This window comes from Drosophila tropicalis, unplaced genomic scaffold, assembly GCF_018151085.1.
Source record: "Drosophila tropicalis isolate 14030-0801.00 unplaced genomic scaffold, ASM1815108v1 contig_393, whole genome shotgun sequence".
Classification (NCBI taxonomy): domain Eukaryota; kingdom Metazoa; phylum Arthropoda; class Insecta; order Diptera; family Drosophilidae; genus Drosophila; species Drosophila tropicalis.
Genome location: NW_027172855.1, coordinates 908,689 through 922,060, shown reverse-complemented (window position 1 = coordinate 922,060; position 13,372 = coordinate 908,689). Strand labels below are relative to the sequence as shown.

Sequence of the window (13,372 nt, the reverse complement as noted above, 5' to 3'; positions counted from 1 at the left end):
GCCAAAATCCATGCCTCAGGTCAAAGTGGCAGCAGGTCAAACTGATCTCATCATCAGGATTCACCTCACATCCTGAAAAAAAAAAAAAAAAGATATTGGCACACAAAAAAAAAAATTGAAAAGAAAAAGAACGGGAATAGAGAATAATCTTAGACCTACCCCTACGACAAAAGCAGAGAAGAGAGAGGACAGGTGATGGACATCTTCCTTTTCATCGTTTTCAACAAAAGTCAGGCGAAAATCGTAGACCTGTCTATGCGGCCCCTATCTCCAGATTTTCATCTATTATTCGCAAAATAAATTAGAAAAATTTAACAAACAAAGGAGTCAGCCAGCCAGCTCAGGGACAGCTGACACATACATAAAGTTGAAATGGAGGATGCCAAGCAGCTGGATATATAAGGCTCAATGGATTCTTGTTTTCCTTTTTTTTTGGCAAGGTGGAATTCTTACTATTCCAGTTTGTGAAGTGGAAGGGATTGATTACATCATCAACGGGAGTGAACCTTGATCAAGGTGGTCCTCTAGGAACATAAATCTGGCTTATAGCTCAAGAGTTTGTCATAATTTTTGTTTGACTCTCTCTGCATCAGTTTTTAATTGATTTGGGAACGGAAGTTGTCTTGATTTTGGGATGCTTTATACCTATTATTAATTGTCATAAATCTTGATAAACAAAATCAAAAAGAAAAAGTTAAAATACATTTGAAAAGGAGAATAAAAAATGAAATGAGTTCAAGCTGCAATGTCTGAGAAGAGACATTTAACCCATCATTAAAAACTCTTTTTTGGGTTTTCGTCAAATTACATAATGGGTCAGCGCCTACACTCAAAACCGATTTGGTCAGTGCCACGCCTAAACACCTTTTCGCTGTGCCTGTTTAAGTGTGTGTATGTATGCGTCTGTGTGTGTGGGTGTGTCCCAGCCAGGCCAAAATAAACTGACGTCGGTAATCCTTTTCATTTCTCTCCTGTTTCTTGCTTGCTTTATGATCAGCCGATCCTTTTTTCGGTTATTGTTTGGGTTCCGCCACTTGACAGTGTTGAAATTAAGTTAAATAGTTTCTTGTTAAAGTTGATTTTCATTTAGTTCTTAAGAGACAGAGAGTGAAAGAGACTGTGTGTGAGAGATGATTAAACCCTTTCATTTTGGGTCGAGTACTACCAACCACCTGCCAAATGATTAATCATTTTATGGCCAGAACAACAACTTGAAGTTTTTGGTGTTATTTTGGTTGAAATGCTAAAAGCTCATCAATTATCTGACAAATCCAAGCCAAAGCATTATGATGATGCGTTGCAAATGCATCTGCCTTCTTTTTATTTTTCATCTGTGTTTCTTCTAAAGGCGCCAAAGGTCGCACTTTCTTTCGTTTTCTTGTCTTTTATTTCTCGATTAATGAAATTCTCTCTCTCTCTAATCATGTCCATCAATTTGATGGGTTTCTTCGTATGTATATAGTAGGTGTCTATGTCTCTTTACCTACATATATGTATATGTGTGTGTGTGTACGTCTATTGAGGAAATTGCTAAAGCTGAAATGAAATTTCGGATAAGCATTTTTATGGTCATGTGGGAGGTCCACAAATGCTGTAAACTCGTTAATGGAAAATTGTCAAGTTATGTCCCAATATTTAATCTTTAATTTGTGTTCCTCTCTATGTTGTCATTAGCCTCATATCTCACATTTGAAGAAATTTTATGAAATTATTTTCAAATAGATTTAGTTTAATAAGTATTTTAAAAGCCACTTCTATCAAATGTCAAGCATTTGAAGATAGTTTCATTACTACTAAGTATATAAAAAGTTTTCTGGAAAAAAAAAATTGTCATAATATTCTTCTTTTTTACTCAAATACTCAAAATATTTGTAAAAAAAATACTCAAAATATTTGATTGGGTAATCATAAAGTTACTTATAAAATTGGTTGGTCAAAAAACTAAATCTAAAACTAATCAGAAATTGATTATATCAATAGATTTCAACTATATTAATTTAAAATTTAAATTATTCAGCTTATCATTAATAATCTATTAAAATTTGGATAATCTGATGCTAATCAACTTTTAGAAGTTAAATTTCAGATATTTTATTAATTATTTTGGTGACTTTCTGTATAATCTAATATTGACTTTTAGTTTATAATATCTTTAAAAAAAAAACCCTTTGAATAAATTCTTCTCGTGTCTCATGTTTTTTTTTTCTGTTTTGAGTTGTTTGCAGCTCAACAAGTAGCCGCATATTATAACAACATTAACAACATCAACCGAAGGAAGCCGCCGCAACATAATAATAAGAGTTCGATGATGATAATGATGATGATGTTGCTGCTGTACCAGACACGTTGCCGGCGAAAATTATTACATACATACAGACCAGAGAAAAAAAAAACAGAAAAAAAAAACCGAAAACGAGAAGAATTCTATATAAACATGATGCGCGATGCCACCATAAAACGGACGATAACCTGGTAGAATGAACGACTAAGCATGCGCCCCACGCTGCTGACCCACACGAACAGGAAGAGCACAAGAGAGGAGGCGGGTAAGCTAAAAATATCATATGCAAAATGATGATAGAGGTGCTGGAGCATAGGAGTAGGAGGTGAAGGCGAAGGCGAAGAAGGCGCAACTTAATAGCTCGTGCATGGCCCAGCCCCGTTCCTGGTTCGACCAGCTTTTTTAGCTCGTGTGTTGTCTCCATAGCATTTTGGGTTATACTTACTATATAGTATAGTATATACTTATATATCAACCTGTAAAATGTATAACGACAACATTAAGCTCGTGCCACCAGCTAGCTGGGATGTTGCAACTCTGCTGTGGTTGTTGTTGTTGCTGCTGCTTGTGGAGAGACAGCAACACAACGGTACACTTGGCGCAGGTTCATGTGAGTTCATCCAAACGGCAAAAAAAAAAAATACAACACAAAAAACGGTTGATCTGATTTGTGTGTTGAACAACAAAAAAAAAAAAAGGAAGAGGGAGGCGGAGACAGGTCGAAAATGTTACTCTTTTTTTGTGTTGTATATACCTATAAGGTACTAAAAGGTCGTTTAGACTTCAATATGTGCAATCTGTTCTAGATCTTTGTACTCAAAGTTATTCAAATGTATTTATGCAATAGTTGCCTCCAATCAAAAGGGCAGCAAAAGGGTTTTTACACAATAATAAGCTTTAAATCTTGTGTACGGCTTAGTTTGCATATATTTTTTTATCAATTGAAGCAACGTAAATCTATTTCATCATAGCACTATGAACATTATAGTTAAATACCTCTGTTAAATTTTATGATAAAGTTAGTTTTATTCTCTTCGTTCACTTACAAAAAATTCATGTTGTATTAGATAAGTAAATGAGTAATAAAGGAAATTTAGTTTAGTTTAAATTTGGGAAATAGTATTAATAATAATTCCTCTTTGATCCACCTTTGCCTTTTCTTTGGACTATTGTGAATGTCTTTCCAAAAGGTTTATTTGAGATTCAAAGTACTAATCAACGAAAAAAACTTCCAAGTGCGGCTTTAAATGTTTTGTTACTGAAAATGTCATCGATGTTTGATTATATATTTTTAGACTGTGCCGGGTTTCGGAAAGTTAAGAAATTCCAGACTTGCAACAAAATTTCTTACAGATTTATTAAATCCTTAAATGGATTCTTAATTCATTAAGTGAGATTTCACCTCTTAAAAGATGACTATGTATTTTAATGAAGAGTTAAGAAGTTGATCTTTATCTAGACTAGTTCCTTTCTAAAGGGTATCTTCAATTTCATTTGACCAAAATACCAAAAGAATAAACACAAATTCTTACCTTAAAAAAGTTAATAATATAAGTTTTTTTTTAGCACTTAGTTGGGTTTTTGTCATGTTTCTGGTCACTTGGGTTTTTATAGGGCTGGTTTTTCTTTTTTTTATTTTGGCTCTTAGTTTATTGGGTCGGTGGCCCAGCCAGCCACACCAACCTGTTTGCCGTTTCTAAGTAGTTGGCCCGCAACAAGACAAAAACACAAATCACGGCCAGGTGCCAAGCAGGAGACTCCTCTTTTCATCACTCTCTCCTCCTCTCGTCTACTCTTATTGCATTCAAGCGAAAACTTCAAACACACTTGGCAGATGCCCGAAGTAGCAGCAGCAGCAGCGATTCAAATTAGTGCTCAACACATTTGGCCCTTGCCACTGAGAGTGTGAGTGAATGCATTATCCTGTAGGTCCTTTAGATGATTTATAGACAACACAAGGAACAGCACACCAGACTGCTGGCGCACGCTTCTTTCTTTCTGTTTCGAAAATCTTTTCAAACAACATTTTTTGTTTTTCAATTATTTAACGCTAAAGCCGCCGAGTTGTTTCGCTTGTCAAATGTTTGTTGTAGTTTATTTATTCAAATGCATTAAAAGAAACATCTGCGCGCATGCGCCTAAAGAGGATTCTCAATTGGTAGCACAGACCAGTCAGTGAGCAGGGGGGGAAATGGGTATTAATGGTAGTGGAAGAAGAGGGAGGTATACATAGGTGCTCTGTAAGTGAAAATTAAAAATACGAACAGTATATGTATACTTACATACATATGTACATATACATATGTGTTTGGTTTTTGTTCCCACTTAACCACAATTTTTTGTTTTCCTTGTTTGTGGAATACTCTCGCCAAAAGAGGGTATATTTATTTAGTCCACATATTTGCTATAAATTTACCTGGAAGATCCTAAAGTGCACTGAAATTAAGTAAAATAAATGTATTGTAAGTGATATTGATTTAATGAAATATCATTGAATTCCTTTTAAATTAAAATTTTGTTTTGGTCTCTGGTAAAAATTATTAATTTTTTTATTGTTAAATTTTTATCAAACCTTTTATTGATATCGAGCTCGATTGACAGTTAATTCCAGTTATTGGGGTCTCATTTTAACCAGGATGTGGATGGATTTAAGAATGTTCTATTGACTTGGTTAACCTTGATTAGCTCTGTTATCTGGGATAGCAAACAAAAACGTATTCGGGGAATGGTCTAGAAGGGCCCGGAGAATCGAGGTCCAACTGTATCTGCATACATATGTATGTATATCCTTACAAAAAGGACCAAAAGTACTGTTTCATGAATGATTTTACAATGACTCCTTAGGAAGAAGAAATCAATACTAATGATTATAATCACAATTATTATTAGAAGCTAAGTTGTAGTCGTTTTAGCACTTTTAATTTTGCAATGTACTTAAATTGAACGTGAATCTTATGAGACTTTACCATCATAAAGAGTATAAAATATCGAGAGTCCGTAAGTTAGCCTGATTCCCTGGTTGTGTTTTGGTTTTTTCCCTTTAGGTTGTCCTATTTGAAGTAAAATCATAAAACTTTTTTACGACAAACACACATACTCCCAGGGAACTGTCGGAGGTTTGTGGGGGGGGGGTAGCAACTTTTCAGGATTGTGTCTGGAGCAACAAATTATTAACGACATTTTAAATGCAACACAGATCAAGACAGAGACAGAAAGAAAGAGGAGAGAGAGAGAGAGAGAGAATGAGAGCAAAAAAATAAAAGGGTCAAACCACAAGAAAAAAGGCAAGAAAAAGAAGAAAAAAATGGGCCCGATGTGACTCCTCCAACTCAAGTCGGAGATGCGACGCCTTTTAATGAGATTTGTCTGGGCATGAAAAACTTGCGTTTGCTTTAAGGACACGCAGCTTAAGCGACGAAAGCCAAAAGATGAGAGACGCGAGGAGCCAACAACAAGTGGACCTAAAGAAGAGATATTGTTGTGCATTTTTTTTATGTTTTTCGTTGTAAAAATTGAAAATTACTTTTGAGGGCGACAGGGGGAACGAGCGAGAGACTCAGTTTCTGGGCCCACTGGATCTGGAACTACCAGGATCCACGGACCATGGGCCCTACCGCATTTGAAAGCTGAGACAATAATTGCACAGTGAAAATTACAATCCAACATTTTTATTGACTTCATTCTGTATGTCTGTCTTATCCGGGATATTTGTATATGTATATGTACATATGTGTGTGTGTGTGTATATAGAGGAAGGTTGTTGTGGTGGCAAAGAAGCGAGCCGATGAAAGTGCGTGTGGGTTGTTGTGGCATGTCCCGTGGCGATTTTTAGCAAATGAAAGTTTTTGCTTTTTTTTATTGATCAGTGCCAGCAAGAGAATTCCATAATACTTCCTCAAGATGAGTAAAAAAAAAACAACATGAAACATGACAAGCCAAACTGTTGTATATAAATTTTTGTCGATAATGCCACCAATGGAGGTACAACAAACACACACACACAGTAGAAGGGATCCCGCCGCAAGATACAGTTGTTATTAATATCTTTGCTGCCGTAAAATTATGATGTTGAGAGGCTCGTCAACAAAATTTAGAATTAAAATTTCTCCTTTTTTTTTTTTTGTGAATATTAAGAAGTGAAATTATCATATATCACATATTAACTTTAAGAATTCAAAAAGTGCAGCATTCTTGGAGAACATCTTTTTGGAAAACAGACATGAATTTTCAGATTCGGTGAATGTCTGCAAAAATATTCATAGGCAAGCTTAGAGGCTTTCTTTTCCGGTTAGAACTGATTATAATGGCAAGATTACATATAGAGGATCAGAAGGTAGGCCGAGAAGCAAGAGGGGCGCCAAAAGCCCAAAGTCAAGAGCAAAGAAAAAATGTTGTCATCTCAATAAAAACATTTTTCGTATTCATTTGACGTTTTGCCTCAAGCGCCAAAATCTGGGATCTATTTGAAATTACAAAGTTTCGTACATTTTTTAATAAGTTTTCCATCAATATTTTTCAATTAACTTAAACTATTATAAAATCAATTTTAAATAATTTCAAATTATCATTAATGCTTATTTTTCTGTATTTCAGATCCTCTTCTATCAATAACAATTGGGAATCACTTTGCTTCTTGCAAACCCAGAAGAGTTGAAAAGGAAAAAAAGTTAATCGCTTCGTTAAAACGTGTTTTAAATTGAGTGTTTTGTGGAATTTACCAAGTGTCTAAAAAACTTAGTCTTGTAATCGGTTCGGTTCGAATAAGTGCGTCTTTGAAATCAGGTGGTTCAAGAGCCCAAGCCAGTGAAATAGTTTTTAGAATTTAATATTTTTATCTCGAAATATTTATCTCTCGAAAATATCCTATAAGTCCGTCCGCTTATACTAATGAATTGGCAGTTTTCTAAAAAGTAATCAACAAAGATTAATTAACAAAAAGATTATGACTTCCATCAAATGATTAAAAAGCATTCGAAAATAAGAAATATAGTTTTGATCGCTAGAAAACTGACATTAGACTTCATTGGAGGACCTTCTTTCCAGCCTTTTTGGCAGTAATAAACTTCCTTAGTTTTTATAAGTTTCGGAATTAAAAAATTGTTTAATATAGTTTAAAGTTCTAGTACACTTTTTGATTAATTTTTAAAACAGTTTAATCATTTTAAGAGTAATAAATACATCGTGAATTAGTGTGTAAACGCGTCTAATGACTGTCGGCAACGTTTGCAAAACAAATTTGTGTGTGTGTTGATCCTAGTGATCTTAAGTTTTCCAGGTATGCTACAAATAATTAATTCGCTACTTTCCCCATTTAAGGATCTAACAGCTTTTCCACACTCATTGCTATAGATGATGATGAAGTATATTGTATGCCGGGTGAGTCTTAAACATTTCAATTACTTAAACCAATTTCAATTACCAGTGGGTGGCCTAACCCAAATAAACCAGAATGAAAGAAAAACCATGAAATGGTGAGGGGAAAAAAAAAAATTAGTTAACAAGATCATTAAATCTTGGTTAACTGAGAAAAAGAGTGTGCTTTATCGGGGAAAAAAACAACGTCAACATCATCCACACAAGTTGCGATGGTCAGGGGCATTAGAAAAGACATCGCACATTGTCCAAGAGAAGCCTAGATAAGATAAGCAAACCACCCAAACAACTCAGAAGGAAAACCTTAAGGCAATCTAAAGCCTAAGGTGCATGGGCATACATACATATATATGTATCTACATACACACACACAGTACGTGGTCTTTCTTGTGGTCGTTTTGGGACGGATAGACGGATCGTCCGTCCGATCTTTCGTACTCTAAACAAGAAGTTTTGCATGTTTATCTATTAATTTATGCTGGCGGTTTTTCGGTCTTCCTCCTAGGCCGCCTGCCTACTAGGTCTTGATCTTCTTTTTGGCTGAAAATGCTTAGCGAATGCCGATAAGGAATACTAATTAAGTTAAATGGTTATGTGGGCGGTCTTCGAAGTTTCCAGGAAAAATTGGCACAGGTTGGCCGTCCTGTATATACCCCACCACCCGTATACCGACTTAGTAAACAAATCAAAGTACTTTTCCATTGATTTATATTGCTAGTTGGATGGTGGTTTTCTGTTTTATGATCTGTCATGTCAGAAGATATGTATAACACTTTCTATTTATTTTTTGTTGATGTTACATCTGCTGCACTTATTTTCCACTTGAGGGTCCTTTCATCAACACCTTTGTTTGTGGGTTTCTAAAAATATCTTAAAGACAGGGTTAAAGTCAATCAACAGGCTTCAGTGTTGCCTGCTGGTGGTTTGTCTGGGAAGGGGAAGTTTTGCTTAAGTAATTTTCAACAGAGCAGAAGTAAGAGAACACAAGAGAGACGGATAACATTTGTGAGATGAAACGAAATGGAATGAAACACATCAAGAGCAAAAATCGCTCTCTATCTCTCTCTTCGCACACATGAGACCGAAAGAGAATATTTAACAGATTTTTTGTCTCTTGCTTAAATCTGTATGTGTTTAATTCTTAACTTTGATTCTGTGAATTAAGCATAAAAAATGTTGTTCTCTTTATTACCAAGAAATATGTAAAAAAATGTACATGTGATGCGGTTTTTTGGGCAAGATTAAAAATAGTCGTCGTTATAAAAAATAAATGAAAAATTTGCTCAGCTTCATTGACAAAACTAACTTATTGCATAAGTATTGGCGTAGTTTGAACTGATTCATATTTTAACTGATTTTACTCTTTTTTGAAGCAAATTTCGGAAATTTACACATGGAAATATTTTAAAATTTTCCTTTTAATTTAATAAATCAGTGTTTGTGCTCGGATAAAAAAAGTCGTCCGTCTAAAAATAAGTGCATCAAAGTTTTTACGTCTAGAAAAGTATTCTAATGTTGGGTTTATCAATAACAAATAGTTACATACATACTGTATGTATATTCTATAATCTTTTAGATGTTTTACGAACATTGCGTTTAAATTGCCTCAAACTCTGATTCGTAGAAGTTGCCTATAAATGAGCCTCTTCAGGTTAATGGTCTTGCACCTTATTCATCAACAGTTTACAACAAAGTCCACGTCCTAATGAAGGCACAGCGGCGTCACTCCTCATTTAACTATTTGCGTTCATTAATGTCAAATTACTACCTGTTGTGTTGCAAATTCTTTTGCGAATTTACGCTGGAACACGTGTTCTACCTAAGGACGAACCTTTTTATGCGTAAGTCACATGTACAGGTCATCTAACATTTTCAACTTGCACTTGATAAAATGCCCAACAGGCCCTAATCCTTAAGAAAAAAGGGTTCATTAGGTGTTGAAGGTAAAGCTCCTCCAGGTAGTTGGAGCCAACGACGCAGAAGAATCCCTAAGAAAGAGAAATTTACAGCGCACATTCAATTCAATTGAAAGAGACTCAACTTCAAAAGAGAGCAAAAATAATGCAGAGAATAAAAACACACACCACTGCAATTATAACGGCATCTTGTGGAGTTTTCGACGTCAACGATTGGTGCAAGTGTACGTAGTCGGGCACGTGAGTTTTGTTGTTTCAGTATATAAACAAGAAGAAACAGGTTAGCTCAACTGAGCGTTTACGATTGGTTGAGACAAAAATAAAACGGTTTTATCAGCGCAGCCGACGAGCGCACCAAACACACATCCACTCACACACACACACACACAAACAAGCATGCACGCACGCGATTGTATACCTGCTGCCGCACACTGAGCCAGCAAGAGAGCGTGCACAGAGCGTGAGAGCGCAACTCAGCTAAAGAGAACAAACGTGTTCCTGCCTGCGCTGCAGGCTTGTTGCTTATAAAAAGGCGCCACCTTTGAATTTTTTGCTCAGTTCTACGCCGCCTTTGCTAACGCTCACACACTATTGCCTAGCTAAAAATCGAGAAACGTCGCTTGTTATGTGGAGTTACAACTAAGAAGTGTAGAAAACAAAAAAAAAACATTACCAAAATTTTTACGTAAATTTACGAAAAAAAATAATAAAACAAAAAGAAAATGCATTCTGTGGAAGAAATGTTGGTGGAAAAAAACTACAGCAAGTGTCCTTTAAAGAAAAGGCCTGTGACATATCAGTTTGAGGCGCAACCAACAACAATGACGACAACAGTAGGAAAAGAAACAGAAATCACAACTGTTGAGCCTGAAAACTTGTGCCTGAAAAATAAAAAAAACCGAAATGGTCGAAATCTCCACGGAGGAGTTGATCAATGTGGAGGATGAAGGTGTCGATGTTGACCACACAACCGACGATGACGCCGATAGTGAAGATGATGTGCAAGTGGATGATGTCGATGTTGTGGAAACAAATCAAACGCAAGCAGCTGCATTGGCAGCAGCGGCCGCTGTAGCCGCTGCAGCAGCAGCCGTTTCCGTAGTGCATCCAACACCCACATATCCATGGAATTTTCATATGTCCCCATATACGGCGGAATTCTATCGCACCATCAATCAGCCACATTTGGCAGCAGCTGCTGCAGCAGCCCATCATCATCATCAACATCATGCTGAACAATTAATTTCGCCAAGTTCTCCATCAGACTCTATGGGTTCATTATCACCGCCGCCCCATCATTATTTGCATGGTCGCGCCAGTTCGGTATCACCGCCCATGCGTTCAGAAATCATACACAGACCCATTGGAGTGCGCCAGCAGCAGCAGCACCAACATCGTTATGTGCCTTATAGTACATCATTTCCGCCACCAGCACCACAGACTGTGGCGCAAACAGCTACAGGATATGCCGCCTATCACCCGCATTCTCATCATCATCATCACCATGCACCTATCTCACCTGCTTATTCGGAAAATTCATATTACTCGATGCGTTCTATGACTCCAGAATCTAATTGCTCATCAGTGCCCGAAGATTTGTCATTGAAATCTCTAACAAAACCAACAGCCGCCAGTGCATTGATTTCTTCACCCAAAGAGGCTTCATCATCATCATCGCCAGCTCCAGCATCCACTTTGACGACAAGTCCTTCATCGAAAAAGGATAAGACACAACAACAGCCGCCTCGCTATCAATGCCCAGATTGTCAGAAATCATATTCAACATTCTCGGGTCTGACAAAACATCAGCAATTCCATTGTCCAGCTGCTGAAGGGAATCAGGTGAAGAAGTCCTTCAGTTGCAAGGATTGTGAGAAAACTTATGTATCGCTGGGTGCCCTCAAAATGCATATACGGACCCACACATTGCCATGCAAGTGCCAAATGTGCGGCAAGGCTTTCTCGCGTCCCTGGCTCCTGCAGGGACATATTAGAACCCATACGGGTGAGAAGCCCTTCAGTTGTCAGCATTGTCATCGTGCCTTTGCCGATCGTTCGAATCTGCGAGCTCATCTACAGACACATTCGGATATCAAGAAATATTCCTGCAACAATTGTGCCAAGACATTTTCACGTATGTCTTTGCTCACCAAACACTCGGAGGGTGGATGTCCCGGAGGCACTTCCACAACGAGCTACAACGAGCCTTAAGTTCAACAAAACCATAAACACTATTGTTATAAAAAAAAAAAAAACAGAAACAAAAAAATGAAAGCCATGTTCCACCAAAAATTAGTTCCTAGCTCGTTTAAGACTACATCTCGTCTCGACTCCTCCCACAAGAGCCCAGTGCCACAAAGAACAAACAAAAAAACTAAACTAAATTGTCTAAAAAAAACAACAACAACAACCAACCAACAAAGGGGAAACAATTTATCTTATATTTTAAAAATTTTGAATTTTTATTTTAAATTTCCTTTTTTCTTTATTATTATTTTCTAGTCATTATTTTCATCTTGAATTTGATTCATCATTTAATCTTTTGAGTTTAACTTTTTCCATATGAATTATTTTGAATCCCCTTTGAAAAAAAAAAAAAAACAAACAAGAGCCAACAACTTTAGTTTGAATGAAATCACATCCTAAGTTGAAACTTTCTGAAGTATTTTTCTCATTTTCCTGTACATAACTATAAATATATAATACGGTATTAAGACAATCCTTAAATGAACAAATGAAAACTTTTATCTCTTTTATACAAAAAACTACATATATATCGAAATATATATTTACAATAGTATTTTTTAGCTTATAGACTATATACTTAGTACATAAAGTTAAACATAGAAACAAAAAAAAAAAAAAAAAAAAACTAAACTATAAACATTTTGCATACATTGAAAATGTATTCAAAAGAAGCAAAAACAAAAAACATATGAAATATAAATATTTTGATATGAAATGTTTTATAATTTTAAGCTATTTATTACAAAAAGAAAATGAAAAAAGAACAAAAACAAGAGAGAACAATGAAAGAAATACATTTTATTTTACATAAAAAAAATCAACAATTTTGAATTATTTTTGGGTGTGTTTTTATACCCTTGCAAAAAGGGTATATTAATTTTGGTCAGAAGTGTGCAACGCATAGAACGAAGCATCTCCGACCATACAAAGTATATATATTCTTGATCAGCACGACGAGACGAGTTCAACTAGACATGTCCGTCCGTCCGTCCGTCTGGATCAACGCAAACTCCTCCTAGACCGTAAGAGCTACAGAGCTGAAATTTTGCACCTAGGCTTGTATATACTGCAGGCGTTGTATATCTCGGATTCAGCCGGATCGGACCACTATATCATATAGCTCCCATACAAACCCCAAAGTCACGAACAGTGACTTTTCTCAATAACTTCGTTATTTTCTATGCTATTATCGTGAAACTTAATATTAGAGAGTTTACTATGCCTATAAGCGACTATGCCAAATTTGATTAAGATCGGGTGACTATATCATATAGCTCCCATACAAACGGCCAAGTCACGAACAGTGACTTTCTCAATAACTTCGTTATTTTCTGAGCTATTGTCGTGAAACTTAATATTAGAGAGTTTACTACGCCTATAAGCGACTATGCCAAATTTGATCAAGATCAGGTGACTATATCATATAGCTCCCATAGGAACGATTGGTCGAAAACAGTGACTTTTGTAAATAACTTCGTTACTTTTAACGCGATTGCTTTTAAATTAAACATTTCTTAATTTAATATATATGTTAATGACTGTGCCGAATTTGATA

The 13,372-nt window shown here is 36.0% G+C and overlaps 1 protein-coding gene across 1 annotated transcript; it reads left to right on the top strand.

Moving 5' to 3' along the window:
- The first annotated feature begins 10,145 nt into the window (after nt 1-10,145).
- esg (escargot) lies at nt 10,146-12,018 on the top strand. Its single transcript, XM_068284654.1, is given in 2 exon segments — nt 10,146-10,457; nt 10,459-12,018. Coding segments are annotated over 2 exon segments (1,488 nt in total). The 5' UTR covers nt 10,146-10,292; the 3' UTR covers nt 11,782-12,018.
- The last annotated feature ends 1,354 nt before the right edge of the window (nt 12,019-13,372 follow it).